The sequence below is a fragment of the Archocentrus centrarchus genome, unplaced genomic scaffold (assembly GCF_007364275.1).
Source record: "Archocentrus centrarchus isolate MPI-CPG fArcCen1 unplaced genomic scaffold, fArcCen1 scaffold_44_ctg1, whole genome shotgun sequence".
In the NCBI taxonomy this organism is placed as follows: Eukaryota; Metazoa; Chordata; class Actinopteri; order Cichliformes; family Cichlidae; genus Archocentrus; species Archocentrus centrarchus.
In genome coordinates this window covers 2,184,632-2,203,413 of record NW_022060270.1, presented here as the reverse complement: position 1 = coordinate 2,203,413, position 18,782 = coordinate 2,184,632, and the positions used below count along the sequence as shown (strand labels likewise).

The window sequence follows — 18,782 nt, the reverse complement described above, 5'->3', positions numbered from 1 at the left end:
ATAATAACCAGACAGCGTCATGTGATTTTCTGGACATGCCCCAAATACTCTTCAATCGAACCCAAATTCTAAAACCACAGATGTATAGCCAATAAAATTCCTGACACATGGGTATATGGCATCTTGGGGTGTGTTTTCACATGGACCCACAAAGTTGCTGCACAATGAGTGCGTATTGCAAAGTCAAGCCCGAAGTAAGACTCTGTGCCCCGTAGTGACTCGAGAGTGTTTACAGTACTTTTTCTCAATAACGGATTGTATAAATATCTCAAAACAAGCTATTTTTCTACAACGAAGTGACAAAGTGACTCACAAGAGTGGATTATTAGAGGACTTTGTCGCTGATTTGACCGTTTTATCGTTGCGGAATGAACACGAACGAGCAGCTGTTACTCGTTTCATAGTAAGTCTAAGTTTTTATTCCCAGCTCGTGCTCGTATTATATTCCATTTAGATGTAAATATGTATGTCTCGATGGGCTTTCACGGCGGTTACACAATGGCTAAGGGCAATGTTTATTGATATTCATGATATTCACTTTGTGGTGGGCTTTGGGTTCCTCTGTGTTTGGGGGTGGGGGTAATTGTTTGGGAGGAGGTTGTAGGATGTATCAGGACAATTGGAAGGACTGTGGGTTTTTTTTATGTGTATATGTAGTGTTTACATTCACTGTAACTGTTGATCAATATGCAGTTTATTTATTTTGTGTGTGTGAAGGAATCACTGAAAATAGACTGGGGTTTTTGTAAATGAAGGCCTAACATTTTCCTTCTTTTACAAATTAGGGCAACCTCTGATTTATATGTCTATACTTATAATTAATTCACATTATCAGTAACTTTGTGTATAGCAGAGGATTCCTCAGGGTAGTATCTTTGATTAGAGCCCTCATTGATGACTGCATGTTGAAGCATTGAGGAGTTATAGCCATTTGAAATCTGTATAACAAAGGCTGCTCACATGTGCCTCTTGGAGTCTCCAAATGGCACATGTGAGACCACGCCTGAGATCAACACACAAAAACCTTTACAAAACAGTAGGTTTTTATGCTATCTTGTAAATTTATAAGTCATTATACACACTTACACAAAATATAAATTTGAAATACACAGTTAAACGACTTCATTCTACAGCTTCATTATATTTTTCAGTCCATACCTTCTACACTCAGTTATATAAAAAACAGGAAAAATCTAGGCGAGGCAAAAATTGTCTAATTTTTCTGTGTTCCAAACTTAATAGCTACATACTCATTACAGTTACAGCATTTTTGACTGCAAAAATGAAAAATATAGGTTGTCTTCTTCACAAAGAGACCAACCATGTACTTCAAAGTGTTCAGGAACAGCAGCTGATTTAATTTGGGTATGCTTTTTCAGGTGTTTTTGGTGATTTTGGAGCGGCCAGTTAACAGGTTATTGTTTAAAATAATATATAATAAAAAAATAAACAAACTCTGGCACTGACTCTTAACAACTTATAAGTACTTGCAGTGGTGTACCAAACCAGGCAAGTAGCAAGTACCTGAGAGCAACAACTCAATCTTCCCAACAGGAGGTGTAAAAAAGGATGCCTAAAAACCAATCTACTATAAATACAACCCCACAAGGACACTGCATGCACTACGTGTCTTGCTAAAACTAACTGGCACACTGCAACCACTATTATACACAACAAGTTAGTATGCACACACCTTTAAAAGATCAGCTTCTTAACAGTTAGCAGCCTCCACTCAGGGATTGCACATTGCCCGATGGTACTGTACCACAACCATATACATAACACAGATAAAATAGCAGGCTAAAACCAGCTAAAACCCAACTAGAGAGGAGCAGCAATACAAATGGGAGGAGGGAACAAAACAAACCAAATCAAAAATAACAAGCAAAACAAAAAAAGAAAAAGAGACAGTGACAATGTGCCTGGGTCCAGTGTTCTGCAAAACATACACTTTCATTACATGTCAGTGTATGTGCTTAACCCCATTTAGTTCTTTGAAACATTACACAGAAATGTCATACCTTACACGACATAAGTTTGCCACCCCAGACGATGTTTTGCACTACAATAGCTGCAAGGAAACCACAAAATAAATATCACCCCGTCCATGTTACTCAGTTCAACAGCTAGAATTATTCTGTTCATAACTTAATTGTTATGGTGGACAGCATATTCCCATGGTATACGAGTGACACCCAAATCCTCCACCTCTCTTATTTTTCACACTCCTAAGAGTAAATAAAGTATGAGCAATACTCATGCTATCAGCCAAAGCAATTTAAGTTTCCAACTGCCATACTGCAGCTACTCATCTGTCAGCACTTCCAGGTCAGCACAGAGAAGAAAGGTCAGCAGCCACTGCTACTTCCCCTTTTATACTCTCCCTGCTATCCCCTGGGTCCTAAAACCCTCCCTGTTACACTTTGGGAGAAAAGGAAGGTTGGAGATTGGCCTATAATTAGCTAAGACAGCTGGGTCAGTGATGGCTTTTTAAGTAGCAGTTTAATTACAGCCACCTTGAAGGCCTGTGGTACATAGCCAACTAATAAAGACAGATTGATCATTTTTAAGATTGAAGCATCAATAATTGGAAAGACTTCTTTGAACAGTCTAGTGGCTGGAGCCTATCCCAGCTGCCACAGGACAAGAGGCAGGGTACACCCTGTACAGGTCACCAGCCTGTCACAGGGCCAACACAGAGAGACAGACAACATTCACAACTATGGGCAATTTAGAGTTGCTAATTAACTTAACCCCAGTAAGTGCATGTCTTTGGACTGTGGGAGGAAATCCACGCAGACATGGGGAGAACATGCAAACTCCACACAGCGAGAGGCCTGGGCCAAGGTGGAATCGAACCCAGACCTTCTAGATATTATTCTTACTGTGAGGCAGCAGTGCTAACCACCACGCCACTGTGCTGCCCACGCTGTGTAATCCAGTAAAGTAAATGTTACTAAGACATGATCAGACAGGACGGGGCTTTCAGGGAATACTGTTAAGTCTTCAGTTTCTATGCCATAGACTCTTTAGTTTCATGAGAGTTTGGATGCTTGGATACAACTTTGGGCAGTCTTTGATACTGAGGTCCTCTTTGTTTCAGTATTTCCATTTTTTTGTTTCATTTCTTGGCAGCGTTCCTTTCCGTGTCTTCTGTTTTTAGTGTTCTCCATTGTCTTATATGGATACCTTTGATTATTTGTGATTGTCATGGCTTCTCTCATTGGCATCTTGTCAGTTACAATATGCTTCTTAACTAGATTTTTTCTGTCAGTTCTTTATGAATCATAGAATATTTTACATGCCTAACATGGCTGGCACGCTGGAAATGTTGGTAAAGCTGCTTTATCACTTGATGGGAGTGACAGGATTCCTCAGAGAGGTGTGGTAGAGTCAGATTATTGATTCTATTTGTGTTCCTCGCACACAGAGAGACATACACCGGATTTATTCGGCTCTTTGTAGGCAACCCATAGCTGGCTCTGGATCGATCAGCAGTCCTCCTTCATTATGTAGCGGATAGGAATAAGCATTAGGTTTTCCAGTGTAGAATTTGGCTTTCATGTGTTTTTCTCCGCATGTTTTTGTAGCATAAAGGGCAAATGTGCTGACAGGTTTTTGCAGATGAGCGCAGTACCTCTGCAGTGGCTTCTGATCTTGTAGGTGTGACTGGAATGTTAAATGAACTAGTGTACTCATCGGCTGTAGTACAGCTGGTCTGTCACCTCATCGTGAGGCAATCTGTTTTCACTTATAGTTAAAGATTTATAATGGGTAATAGCAACCTGTGTTCATCTGCATATTGGATATGCTTTTCTTGCTGTGGTAATGAAAGAAATGCCTTCTTAAAGACAGGAACTTACAGATTTTTAAAAGTTTTTTTTTTTTTTTTTTTTGCTCCAGGAAGTTGTAAGAAAAAACTTTCACAATTATGTGTCAACTGTTGGATATTTGAAGCAGTTTTACAAATATTTGGGCAACCTTGGACAACTTGAATATTTTTTTGAAGTGAAAAGTGTAGTCAGTACGTCCTTCAAAAAATAGAAAAGAACACACAATATTTTCTGAGCATTACAAGCTGGATGTGGCTGTTTCCTGTATTATGTTTAGCTCCAGAAATCCCTTTGAAATACATGGCATCGCTATCTGTTAAAGAAATGGCTTCACTCATTTATGCAAATAGCACAAACCGTTTCTAAAGGTCACGAGAAAGGATTAACATAATAAATACAGATCTCAGATCTATCAATAACATATTTTTAAAACCCAGTTCTTAATCTTTATGATAGCGACTGGGTAATGTGTTACAAATGAAGGGCTGCCACATGGTGAAATGAAAATTATCATCCTACAGAGAGCTAAATTCAAAGACATTCCAAATGTCAGAGTGAAAAAATGATGCGGGTGGCTGTTTTGCTGAAATGTCATTGCACCAACTCAAAATGGTACTCCGTAGTTTGTATGCATGCACATTATGCATTCCTGATGATGTTGCGGTATGCTCCTAATGAGGTGACCGGGGCATCACTAAGCTCCTGGACAGTCCGAGGGGCAACCTGGCAGAGTCAGATGGACGGAAACATACAGATACAGCAACTTAAGATGGCCTCTCCCAGCCGGCTGTTAGCCAGTTACCAGCCGCTGAGAGGCACCCCCTCCTTCTCTGGGGGTGTATCTATTTTCCACTATAAACAAGTCAGTGTCACCAAGAGATGGTGCTTTCTTGACAAAAGCTTTTAATTTGGATAGTTTCTAATTGTTTTGATGGGTTTGTGCTTAAATATTTTCTCCTGCTGAAATATAAAACCTTAATCAAAGTTACGTTTTGAAAATGTAAAATGCATGGATAAAACTTCAGTCAATATGACCATTCTAACATTTTACACTTCAAGATACTCTGCAAATCACCAAAACTATTTTCAACCCACATTTCTTTGTTCATCCAGTTCTATTTAGTACAATAAATATATTCAATTTAAAAGAACATGAGATAAAGAAAAAAACTTGCACACAGACTTCCTCGTGCTACAGAGCCAAAAGCCGACTGTGTCTGTTACTGGGAGAACTGAATTTTTCATTGTTTGCTGGGATGCCCTACATTTTTTTTCTGTCATGTTACAATTTAGTATTTTAGTTTATGCTATGAATTTCTTTAAATTTTAATGTGCAAAAGGCTTGAGCCACAATTATTTCTTTATATTCTTTATAGGAGAAACTGTAATTTTTAAAGTGTTGTCCAGGCTTTATAAAGGTCTTTCAAAGTTGTCCTTTGGACATTGGCTGCTTTTAAATTCATTTAAATCAATCCAGTCCCTTTTTTTGCTGTTAAGCCACTTAATAATGAACTATGAATTGTGCAAAAAAGGCCCTTAACAAAGGGTTTTATGGAGTGATGAACACAAATTGGACATTTTTGTGCAAATTGTCATTGATGTGTGTGAAGGAGATCAGGAGAGATCAGTGAGCATCTACAGCTGTCTGTAAAACACTGTGCAGGTTCTGTCATGGTTTGGTGCTGGAGAGTATGTCAAAATTCATTTATCGCTACAGAAAGTCCCAGTAAAAGCATGCCGCGATAGAAAAACACATTATCAGTTGTCGATTGGCCTCTCATACTACTTTTCCACCACCGAGGTGCCGGTGCTCATGCCAGTGCTGGTGTCGGTTTCAATGAACCGGTGAGCCTGCGTTTCCACTGAACTGATCCTTTACGTATGAGTGTGTGTGGGTCCTTGTCTGGACACGGACACCGAAGGGTACAAACCCTTTTGTGCTGCTGTAATGCTAACGATAGTCTGGGCTCTGCAAAGCTATTTTTTGCCATTAAAATTACTGTAGTGATTTACCAGTTATGCAGTATTAATTTATTTTATCCGAAGTAGGGATGTGCGTGACTAGACGACTAGACAACTAATCGTCACTATTGTCAGTAGTCGGTGCCAGACATACTAGTTGGTTAGCCTAGTTATTAAGGTTTTAATTGATACCCAGTGCTGGTACCGTAAATGTTTGTCCCAAATGTTATGCAGCCATCTGATCCAGCCCTAACTATAAGCTTGATCCAAAAGAAAAGTTTTAAGCCTAATCTTTAAAAATAGAGAGGGTGTCTGTCTCCTGAATCCAAGCTGGGAGCTGGTTCCACAGAAGAAACTCTGAAGCTGAAGGCTCTGCCTCCCATTCTACTCTTAACTATCCTAGGAACCACAAGTAAGCCAGTGGTCTGAGAGCGAAGTGCTGTATTGGACTGGAGATGGAGATTGGAGATGTTTTCAGCATCTTTTAGAATCTGTGCCATGAAGAATTATGGTACTTCTGAAGGTAAAGGAGGGGGGTCCAACATGGTACTAGAAGGGTGTACCTACTAAAGAGTCCAGTGATTGTCCAAACTGTCTGTGAAGCACTTCAGTTTCATCTTCTCTATTAGAAAATGTATCATCAAATTTTAACAAAATCAAAAAATATATTAAAAAACTTAACAGGTATTTTTAGTCAGCAGCCAGTCGACTTAATTTTATATTGCAAGTAATATTGTGTATTTCCTCCTGCTGAAATGTACTCTTGGGTACTCTTAGATGTACTCTAGCAGGGTCACCTTTATTTATGTTCTGAATTAGAATAGGATAGCATAGGATTATATAATAGCCCAGGGAGGGTACGCCTTTGTGTGAACTCTGTTTTTATTGTGTGTTTGTGTGTTGCAGGATGTGAGGAAGACTCTAGCAGGGGAGGAATCCCAGGTGGAACTGCTCAAGGCTCAGCTCAAGGAGCTCTTCAGGTTCTCAGAGGACTCACGCCACCTTTCTAATGATGTCCTGGCCGTCATTAAAGAACATCAGAGGTATGCAATAGGTAGCCTATTAAAAAAAAAATCCTGTGCATCATCATGATGGGTGCAAAAATGTTCAATTCTCATTTAATGAAATGAATGCTTTTACTTTGCTTAGATTATTATACACCGAAGAACGTGAAAATTGCATGTGCTATAATGAATCTGTTGTTAAAAATAAATTATGCAACTCATTTGAAAAGGAAAAAAGATCAGATATGAAACCCTGAACAGTGTTAATTTTGACAGCAAATTTTGATTTAGTTTTAGTCATAATTTAGTCATCTGAATAGTTTTAGTTTTATTCAACGAAATTATGGTAAGAATATAGTCGACTAAATCTACAGTCGATTTAATCGACTAAAATATAAAGGGTGTAAAATGTAAATGCTTTTTCTTTAGTTCCCTTGAATTTAGTCATTATACACACTTACACAAAATTAAACAAAGTTATGGAATATTATTAACAATATTAACATTAGCGTTTCACCTGCTTCCCACACACCTGATCATTAACACCACCTTACTGAGATAATATGAGCGTTTTACAGCAGGACCCTCTGAAAGGTACAGGGCAGTGTTCAGGACTAAGATTATAAAGGCTAATCCACCGCGGTGTGGAGATTTTCTCTAAACACAAACTGGGAAAAACACTTTACCCTGCATGACATTAAAATGCTGACCTTTGCATGGAGATCTGGGTGACTGGTTTGCAGATGTTTAAGATTTGTCATATTTTTACCCGAGATAGTCGCCCCACATGGTTTACACATCGTTTTGTTTGTCACAGCATCAAAGGACAAATGTGTCCATACATCGGCTCTTCTCTTTCTCCCTGCTGACATTGGTTACATCACTTAGTTCTATGGAAGTAAAAACAAATCACAGGCTAGTTTGGTCTTCCCAGGTTTAGAGCAAATTTGTGCAACCGTGTCTTTGATTGGATGTTTTCCGAACTTGTCCCACCCTGTCACAAAATTCAACAAGTTCTGATTGGATGTCGTCCCCGCCAAGCATTTTCGGCTCATTTTCATTCGTTGACGAAGTGTCAATTAATTTTGTCATCGTTTTTATCCTTTTAGGTAGTTTTTATTTGGTTATCGTCAGGGGTGAAAGTAAGCCGGTACGGTCCGCTACTGCATACCACTAAAAGATTCTGCGCCGTCATTCAGAACCGGTCACGGCTGCACTTTGGGTCAGAATAAATCCGCTAGCAATAAGCAGTCTAAAACACGACGTAATCAGTTAATAAATTGCTTTGTTTTCTCATTTCAAATTGTTTCTGAACTGTTCGTGCTGTGCTGGCGCCTCAAATCTCTAGCTTCTCTCCCCTCAGAGACCGAGGACAGCCACGTAAAATGCACTGCATCCATTCCGCTTACGAGGCGGATGCAGTGCATTTTATATGGCAGGCTAGACCCTCGTATTTTGATTGACACCTCGTTCGGCCAATCATGTAATTGGCTGCACCAAAATCAACCGAAACGCTACGTGACACCCCCTGGATGGCCGAATGAGGTGTCAATCAAAATGGGAGGGTCTAGCCTTTCATATAAAATGCACTACATCCTGGAGGACAGGACACTGCCGGTTAACGGGCAACGACAGGGGTTTTCCAGAGCCAATAATAACCAGTCTGGAAACGTGTGCTCATTCAGAATCCTTTTGTTTTGACTTGTAAAGCACTGAGCAAAGCAATTGTGGCCTCATCGCACAAGTTCCACAGGAAATTAATGGAGAATGAGCGACGTCGCTCCCCGTGTGTCGAGCCCCTCAGATTTAATTCCTAGACGAGGAGGTGGTTTGGATTTGAAAAGACTGACATTGATCAAAAGACGGCAGTTTGCAGACTTTGTAAGAAAGCGCATAGCTCGACAACTAAACTGTTCCATCTTCAACGAGAATGAGGAATATGAATAGTTTTGGGAACCAAGACAAAATTAAATCAGGTGTCTGGCAAAACACACACTCAACAAACTCTATCCCCTCCGTGACCCCGACATCCTTTAAGTTAAAGTAGGTATGTTACAATCACTGCAACATAACCTAGCATCGTTCTTGGAGCTCACCTGTTTGGAACCTCGGATAATACGTTGACGCAGTTGACCAAAAAGTGGGTTTCTGACCAGATGGAGGTGTGTATTTTCTGTTTGTTTTTTTCTGTTTGTTTGTTTTTTTTGTTTTTGTTTTGTTTTGTTTTTTTGCTATAATGTAGGGGGAGTCCTCCTGACAGAAAATATCGAGATATTGTTTTTTATCAATATCGCACACCTCTAGTCAGTGGTACTACTGGTACCTGGACCCTACAGAGGTTGCGCAGGTAGTGCAACTCTTCCAGGATGGCACATCAATACATGTCGTTGCCAGAAGGTTTGCTGTGTCTCCCAGCACAGTCTCAGGAACATGGTGGAGATTCCAGGAGACAGGCAGTTAGTGGAGGAGACTGGACAGGGCTGTAGAAGGTCCTTAACTCATTATTAGGACTGGAATCTGCTCTTTGTGCAAGCAGGAACATGATGAGCACCAAGGAGGAACAGGATGAGCACTGCCAGAGCCCTACAAAATGACCTCCAGCAGCCACTGATGTGAATGTCTCTGTCTAAGCAATCAAAAACAGATTTCATGAGGGAGGCCTGAGTGCTCGTTGTCCTCCAGTGGGCTCTGTGCGTACTGCCTGGCATTGTGAAATCTGATTGGCATTTGCCATAGAGCACATTTGACAGACATTAAAGGATCTGGAAAAGATGTGGAGAATGTTATGCTACCTTTAACATCATTCAGCATGACCGGTTTGGTGGTGAGTCAGTACTTGTCTGGGGAGGCATATCCATGGAGGGACACCCAGACCTCTACAGACTACGCAACAGCACCCTCATTGCCATCACGTATTGAAATGAAATTGTTGGATGCATTTCAGTGGTGCAGTGGGTCCTGGGTTTCTCCTGGTACACCCCAATAGAGCACTTCGCTCTCAGACTGCTGGCTTACTTGTGGTTCCTCGGATACTTAAGAGTAGAATGGGAGGCAGAGCCTTCAGCTTTCAGGCGCCTCTTCTGTGGAACCAGCTCCCAGCTTGGATTCAGGAGACAGACACCCTCTCTATTTTTAAGATTAGGCTTAAAACTTTCCTTTATGATAAAGCTTATAGTTAGGGCTGGATCAGGTGACCCTGAACCATCCCTTAGTTATGCTGCTATAGGCCTAGTCTGCTGGGGGGTTCACATAATGCACTGTTTCTCATTCAGCTTATTTACTTTGTTTATACTCCACTCTGCATTTAATCATTAATTGATATTAATCTCTGGCTCTCTTCCACAGCATGTCTTTCTCTCCCCTCAGCCCAACCGGTCGCGGCAGATGACTGCCCCTCCCTGAGCCTGGTTCTGATGGAGGTTTCTTCCTGTTAAAAGGGAGTTTTTCCTTTCCACTGTCACCAAGTGCTGCTCATAGGGGGTCGTTTTGACTGTTGGGTTTTCTCTGTATTATTGTAGGGTCTTTACCCACAATACAAAGCGCCTTGAGGCGACAGTTTGTTGTGATTTGGCGCTATATACCGTATTTTTCGGACTATACGTCGCTCCGGAGTATAGGTCGCACCAGCCAAAAAATGCATAATAAAGAAGAGAAAACATATATAGGTCGCACTGGACTATAAGTCGCACTTTTTTTGGGGGGGGGGGGGGGGTTGATAGAATCCGAGACTCAGAGCACAAATTCCATCTTGAACGGCAATTTAAAATAATAATGGATTAAAGAACAGGACGAACACGGTTACACCTACGTTATGCTAACGTAGCACATTCAGCTACATGATGCACAACGAACACGTGTTCGGTATTGTAACGTTGTAAACACACTTCCAAAGTCGGCGATATTCACAACAAAGGTCGTCTTTATTAACAGAAAAACGGCTGCTGTAGGCCACAGCCACGCCAACCACAACTACAACAGCGGAACAGCAACACACACACAGGCAAGCTCTCGGTCTTTTTCTCTCTCTCCATGCTGCCTTCACGAACCTCCCGAACAGTCCGAAATCCCACAACATCAACACGCTCTCTAACTAAGAGAATCGCTACAGTATGTTAACGTAACATTAAGTTATTCAGATAACCATAGCATAAAGAACATACTAACAAGTTAACCAAACCATCAATCCATTGAATTCTTCATCCTCGGTGTCACTTCTAAACAATTCCATACACTCCGTAGACGAAGCGCCGCTTCCTCTTCTGTGTCGCGTTAGTCAGACTCGTCGTCAGCTGCAGTTCCAATTATTCCAGCCTTTCTGAATCCCAACAGGATGGTTTGTCACTGAAGCCCATGTTTTCTTGATCCATCCAATGACTTCCAGGAAAGTTGGGTGGCGCATTCTCCCAGTTGCCGTTAAGCTGTGCTCTCCATCCACTGCGCCCACAGGTTACGCAAGACTGCCTTAAAGCTGCAGTTCACGGAGATGTCAAGTGGCTGGAGTATTTTGGTTCATGTGTTATAAATGTCACATATACGTCGCTCCGGAGTATAGGTCGCACCCCCAGCCAAACTATGAAAAAAAGTGCGACTTATACTCCGGAAAATACGGTAAATAAAATTGAATTGAAATGAATTGAATTGAATTGAATTGAATTGAATTGAATTGAATTGAATTGAATTATGTGGTGAGAGTATGCAGGCAGTACCTGGAGGATGAAGGAATTGATATCATTGACTTGCAGATGATATGGTCCTGTTGGCTTCATCAGGTGGTGACCTCCAGCTCACACTGGAGTTGTTCGCAGCTGAGTATGAAGTGTCAGGAATGGGAATCAACGCTTCCAGGTCCAAGACCGTATTTCTCAGCTGAAAAAGGTGGAGTGCCCACTCCAGGTCCAGGATGAGTTACTACCCCAAGGGAGGAGTTCAAGTACCTCAGGGTCTTGTTCACAAGTGGGTGGAGAGTGGAGCATAAGATTGAAAGACAGTGATATAGAGCTGAGTGTAAAAGCATTTACCTGTCGATCTACATCCCTACCCTCACCTATGGTCACGAGCTTTGGGGTAGTGACTGAAAGAAGGAGGTTAAAGATACAGGTGGCGAAAATTAATTTCCCTCAAAGGGTGGCTGGGATTGTTCAGATATCTGACTAGGATGCCCACTCGATGTCTCCGAGGTTTGGTGTTTCTGGCATGTCCTACCAGGAAGAGGTCTCAGGGCAGACCCAGGACTCATTCTCGATAGGCTTTGACTCAGTGTCCCCCTGGATGAGCTAGAAGAAGTGGCCAGGGTGAGGGAAGTCTGGGCTTCTCTTCTTAGACTGCTGCCCCCATGACTTGAACCCAGATAAGTGGCAGAAAATGGATAAATAGTTTCTCAGCCTGTGTGTCTGCTAGGGTTCAATTAACAAATTTTTGTCATTAGACCATGAACTCCAGGCTCAGAGTGGACCTGCACTGGCTTATCTGCAGAGACTTGTATATTACAATGTGCCAACTATGCATGCTCCCTTCAGGTGGAAGAAAAACATAAATAAAAGAAGAATAGGAACAACTACATGTCTCTAGTGTGTCCAGCTGTTTGTGTTGGCAACAGTGTAAAATTGCTGCTTTAGTATGCACGGGAGGCATCCCAGGATAAAACTATAGAGCTGGAGTTGAGCATAATAAGTTATTCAAGGTGAGCAAAGTTAAACTTTAAGGTGAATAAAATAAACAAAGAGAAACCATCAGCAAAACCATGTAAAAACACACACTGCGCATACATCTTTCTCTACAACATATTTGAAGATCAATAACCAATTCATGTTTTTGACTGGAATGAAATCAAATTTTTTCATTGCAATAACAAATCACTCTCTGAAAACTGTCATTTTTCAAGAAGCAGTTGTTAATCTGTCAAGCTTGGAGTCATAAGGGCGTAAGTGACATTTCATCAACTTTACAGGAGAGCCAAAACAAAAAAAATTACCATAGTTTGTGCTTACTTTATATACTGATTTTAGTTTTTTTTTAAGTATGTTTCTTTTTATACATTTATGACACAATGCTAAATGAACAATAATCTTGTCTTTGTCATAAATCCGCTTACACCCTTTTGGCACCAACTTCTTGTGTGCATTCAGAGTTAAGTCTCTTTGGTTTTTGTTGAATAACTCTACTTCTGTTAATATTTTACTTCTGTAATTTTGACAGTAGATGGAGCACATCGAGAGCTTTCATTTAAGATATATATCTCAGTTTTGAGCAAAATGTCAGTTACGCCCCTATGGCTCCAAGCCCTTGAGAAATTCATTTGAGACTTGTATATTTCAGTAATCAGTAAACATGTTGCCTAAAGGTACCTTGCACTTTTTCCTATAACCAGTGTATATTGCACTCATTGTTCACATTCCCAAAACACATCTGCGTGACGTTTTCCTTGATGTATCACGAGCAGTAACTGTCAGTCTCAACGAGAAATATGAAACCACCAGCAGAAACATGGAACTTGCTATCTGCAAAAATTTTACTCTCAATTTACTGTATGGATAAATCATAATACTTATGACCTCTGGAAACTCCTATGCAAAGTTCTAGTTGTAAGTCTCTTATTTTCTTTGTTGCAGTGTGAAATGTCGAGCAACTAGACTGTGTTCAGAGTCTGAGTCGGGACTGAGAAACATCTTACAAGACCCACTGCTGGTCTACGCCCAGTGGAGACACATGGTCTCTCAGGTGTTGGAAGCTTCTGCTGAGGTCACAGACTTCTCCCATGTTGCCATGTTAGTCCAGAACATTGAGGTAAGACAAACACATTACCTTCAGAAACACTGCTCATGCATATGGAAAATAATCCTCACCTTCGTAATCTGTGTATGTTAACCCTTGTAGTTTGAGTAATTTGGTGCAACCAAAACAAATTTTCACTCTGGCTGCAGCTAATTTAGAATCATCTTTGTATATGGGGGTTATGTCTCTGTAATAGTACAGGTAACTGCCAAAATAATTGTTAGCTTAGCGGATTTGAAGAAAAAGTCGAGGTATTGGTGTTGGCCTTGGTGGTGTCTGTTCTGTACAAACTTTATCATTGGCCATAACTCAAGAATGATGTGCCCTAGGATGTTCACATTCATACCATAGATGCATCTATTTAAAAGTCTTGGATAAATTTGAATCTTGATAAACTTGACCTCAAGCTAAAGGTCAGAGGGGAAGTTTTCTGAAAATCTTGTTAACGTGACAACTGCAGAATGATGTCACCTAGGATGTTGGGGTTAGTACAGCTCACCTACTAATCAGAAAGTTGGTGGTTCCATCCCGAGCATGTCTGGCTTCTAGTCTGAATGCCAAAGTATCTTTGGCAAGATACTGAACCCCAAGTTGCTCTTTGATATGTTCACTGGAGTGTTGGTGTGTGTGTTGATGTATGCTGTGTGTGAGCACACAGCATACATCTGGAGTTTGTTTAAGCTGATTATGTTTAAGCTGATTATAAATCTAACATGCTTCCTCTGTACATATTACACAAACCCGTGAAAGTTATCTGCCAAACAGACAACATGAACAGATATATGTGGAGAACTGAAGAAGCCTTTCGGATCAGAGGTGAAACATCTTCAAGAAACTTCAAGAAGTCCAGTTGCTTTTTTTCAAGCTCCAGAGATGCTATGACCTGGATGACTGAGAACAGACACACTCTCATGCTATCACATAAAACCACAAAGATATACAGAGGTGCTGCATTTACTGTCCAATCTGGACAACTATGTTTAAGGTCATCAAGGAAACAGAGATGGTGGGCCAGTGAAAACCAAGAAACTTCTGTGGGTGTGGTTTGGTTTTGTTTTTTTGTTTTTTTAAAGGAAAAACAAAAGAAAAAGGAAAGAGCAGGTGAAAACAATCCTCTCTGTTGTCCACTGTTTACCTTGAACCATTCAGAATAGCAGTAGTTTTAAGCTTTCATCTGGGTTTACTGCATGGTGTGATAAGAGAACAATATCTACTTTATTTGTTCTGTGAGTTCTGATTAAAAGTTTCAAGAACAATACATGTGAATATGTTCTCCTTTTCTACCCTGTGCCAGTGTCTCCTGAAGGAAAGTGCCCAACTGCAGGAGCGTTTCAGTCTGCTGCAGGTGAAAGGGACCCTGCTGGACTCTGTATTTGGTCCTGAGAGGTCTGATGGGCTGCAAAGTGAGTTGAGCACTGCCATCAGGAACAGAGAGCTGCTGCACGCTCAGCTACAGCAGAGGAAGAGCAGGCTACAGGTGTGAGAACTTTACTGTCCACTGAGCTTCAGTTTGTCTTCAGTTTGAGTGTGAATTGTGAGATAATTTGAACAACCTGAAATATTTGGACTAAATGATATCAACGTTTAACTAAAGATTCTGAAATCTTTAGCATGTCATGTTTCGCCCATGATTAGCTGCTACATATGTATGAAGCATTTACTCAGAGAAGCAACAGTGTTTAAGGAAGCACATACAATCAGTCAAATATGTTCATCAGATTAAAGTTGATATTTTGGCCTCACTGGGGGGAAAATATATATATATATATATAATTTCCCTATAGCCACCTCATCTCTTCTCTTTAGACTCCTGACAGTACAGTTTGACCACTCACAGAAACACAGCATTCCCATTTGCTGTTGAGTATCTCTTCAGAAAGCCTAAACTTCCTAAAGGAAAATTCACTGTTCAAGCATTGACACAGCTTCCTATACACTGTGGGGGGAAAATAGAGTGGATGGTTTCAAAGAGATTGTGACAGTAAAACTAGTAAAGCATTTTGGAGACTGTGTAACGATCATCCGCCTGCCTTTCAGTATAAGACCGTGTTGTTGTTTTGCCTCCACTTGCAGAAACGATGAGTACCCTGGTGACTTTTCTGTAAAACCTGAGACAGTCTTGGTAGGCTGCATCTAGTAACATATTGTTAATTTCACATAGTACAAGACCGAATGCATGGGGTCATATGAAAGGATAAGCACACACAAAATTAGGGCTGCATGTTGTATTTCCAGCATCTCTGGGATTTGTTCAGCTTAGTAAACAGACATGATTGTCTTGGAGAATCCCCCTCTGTCTCCCTTTGCCAGGACAAAGTGTGACACAGTTAACACACACAGACCTCTTTAAATTCACCAGACAGCTTTCATGTACATTGAGTTTTCGCTTCTTCACTTTCCTTAACAATTTCACATCCATTAGATTTATAAAAAAAACAAACAACTTTACAGCACAGTCTTTATAGTAATGAAAACGAAGTCTGACAGGTCAGAAAAATGAAAAGGGGGAAAAAAAGAATTATGTCCAACCTTAATAACACAGTCATCCTTCTGAGTTTACTGCAGACCTACAGATTTTATTAGAATGTACCTCCACCAGCTCATCCGGAGGGACCCCAAGGTGTTCCCAGGCCAGCTGAAAGATATAATCTCTCCAGCATGTCCTGGGTCTACCTTGGGGCCTGCTCCTGGTGGGACATGCCCAGAACACCTCACCCAAGAGGCGCTCAGGAGGCATCCTAGTTAGATGTCCGAGCCACCTCGACTGGCTCCTGTCGATGTGGAGGAGCAGCGGCTCTACTCTGAGGCCCTCCCGAATGGCCACACTCCTCACCCTATCTCTGAGAGAGAAGCCAGCCACCCTTCGGAGGAAACTCATTTCTGTCGCTTGTATTCGCGATCTTACTCATTTGGTCACTACCCAAAGCTCGTGACCATAGGTGAGGGTAGGAACGTAGATCAACTGGTAAATTGATAGCTTCGCTTTTACACTAAGCTCCTTCTTCACCACAACAGAGTGCAGTGTCTGCATTACTGCAGCCACTGCCCTGATCCATCTGTCAATCTCCTGTTCCCTTCTCCCATCGCTTGTGAACAAGACCCTGAGATACTTAAACTCCTCTACCTGGGGCAGTAACCCGTCCCCGAGCCAGAGAAGGCATTCCACCCTTTTCCAGCTGAGGACCATGGCATCAGACTTAGAGGTGCTGATTCTCATGCTGGCCGCTTCACACTCGACTGCAAACCGTTCCACTGTGAGCTGGAGGCCACCCCCGATCAAGCAAACAGGACAGCATCATCTGCAAAGAGCAGAGACAAGATTCTGATGCCACCAAGGCAGAAGCATTCTGCCACATGGCTACGCCTGGAAAATGTGACAAAGGGCAACCCTGGCACCCTGAGGAAACCCACAGTCCGAGTTATTGACAGCTATACGGACCAAGCTTTCACTGCATTTGTACAGGGACTGAATGGGTTTGACTAACGGACGGACCCTCCTTTCCAGCACCCTGGCATTGACCTTACCGGTGAGGATGAGGAGTGTGATCCCCCAAAAGTTGAAGCACACCCTCTGGTCTCCCTTCTTTAAGATGGGGACCACCACCACAGTCTGCCAATCCAGTAATACTGCCCCAGATCTCCATGTGATGTTGCAGAAGCGTATCAACCAAGCCAGCCCTACAACATCCAGAGCCTTCAGGAACTCAGGGCGAATCTCATCCACCCCAGGGGCCCTGCCACCAAGGAGTTGTTCAACAACCTCAATGACCTCTGCCCCAGTGATGCGTGAGTCATCCCCCTCATCCACAGACTCTGCTTCCATTACAGAAGGTGTGTCATTGGGATTAAGGGGGTCCTCGAAGTTTTCCTTCCAAAACTCAGCGCCCCACCCACACTATAAATCGTGTGAGTAGAGCACCGCTTTCCCCTCCTGAGTCACCTGACGGTTTGCCAGAATCGCTTCAGTGCCGTCCGAAAGTCTTTTTCCATAGCCTCACCAAACTCCTCCCACAGCCGAGTTTTTGCTTCGGCCACAGCCCAAGCTGCGTTCCGTTTGGCCTGCCGGTACCCATCAGCTGCCTCCAGAGTCCCACAGGCTAACCAAGCCTGATAGGACTCCTTCTTTAGCTTGATGGCTCCCTTCACCTCCCGTGACTACCATCTGGTTCAGGGGTTACCACCACAACAGGCACCAACCATATTGCAGCCACAGCTCTGAGCAGCAGCCTCAACAATGGAGGTGTGGAACATGGAAAAAACATTTTCATTAACGGAAATGAATAAAAACAGTAATTAAAAGGAAAAAAGATAACTGAGACTGTCTTGTGGTTTACAAAGCTAACTCAAGCAAACTGAAATGAGAAATAAGATGCCCTTTGTTTTTGTGTTTATTTAAAAACCTTGTGGATTGATATGAAGTCACTTTCTCCGCTCCGATAGTTTTAGCTGGGAGTGCCGTGTGCGTGTGCGTGTGCGTGTGCGTGTGCGTGTGTGTGTGTGTGTGTGTGTGTGTGTGTAGGGGGGGGGGGGGGGGGGTCATCTTTCGAAGGACCCAGTCTATGTAGTGAATGATTCATTTCCAAACATATTGACAGCTCTCTAGTAAGATATTAAAGTTAGATAAAACTATCACATTATGAAGCTTAACTTTAATCTCAGCCAAAGCAATTTGCTCAGGAACAAATGAAGCACTGAAATAAATCAAATATCAGCTGTTAGAGATCGTCTGAGTGAATTATATCTGTGTTTAACTTCCACTCAGCAGCGAAAGCCAGCAGAGGTTTGAAAATGATGTTTTGGGCATTCTCTCTGGGTATAGTGAGCTGCGACCGCTCAGTTAGCTGACAGCTGGTGAGGAGTGCTGGCTGTTGGACATCTCTTAAAGTGTCCGAGCACTTTTGCAATTAAGCGTTATATTGCTAAACCAAGCAGATATAAGGCAGCTACGGAAACTGCCTTGAACCAACATAGTAGCTTACATGTAAGATAATGTGCACCTCTAGAGAACCATAACTACACGTCTGGTCCACACAGCCCGGAACGATTGTGATTGGCCTGTTCAGCACTGTCAAGTCCTCTCTTGAATTTCTGGCTACTTTTCGCCACAGTTTTTGAATTTATCAGTGAGAGAATAATAATCAAAGCATCAACGTAAGGACTCAGAAATTCCTGGAGGGAGACTGCTGAAACTATCAGAATGGATGTGAAGGAA

At 41.9% G+C, this 18,782-nt stretch overlaps 1 protein-coding gene across 2 annotated transcripts in view; it reads left to right on the top strand.

The window, feature by feature from the left end:
• Positions 1-18,782, top strand: part of syne3 (spectrin repeat containing, nuclear envelope family member 3) — a 58,797-nt gene that overhangs the window by 16,031 nt on the left and 23,984 nt on the right. For both annotated transcript variants that reach the window (XM_030724971.1, XM_030724970.1), the window contains exons 7-9: positions 6,702-6,838; positions 13,408-13,582; positions 14,865-15,047. In XM_030724971.1, the coding sequence (XP_030580831.1) occupies positions 6,702-6,838; positions 13,408-13,582; positions 14,865-15,047 (495 nt within the window). The remainder of the gene's footprint in view (positions 1-6,701; positions 6,839-13,407; positions 13,583-14,864; positions 15,048-18,782) is intronic.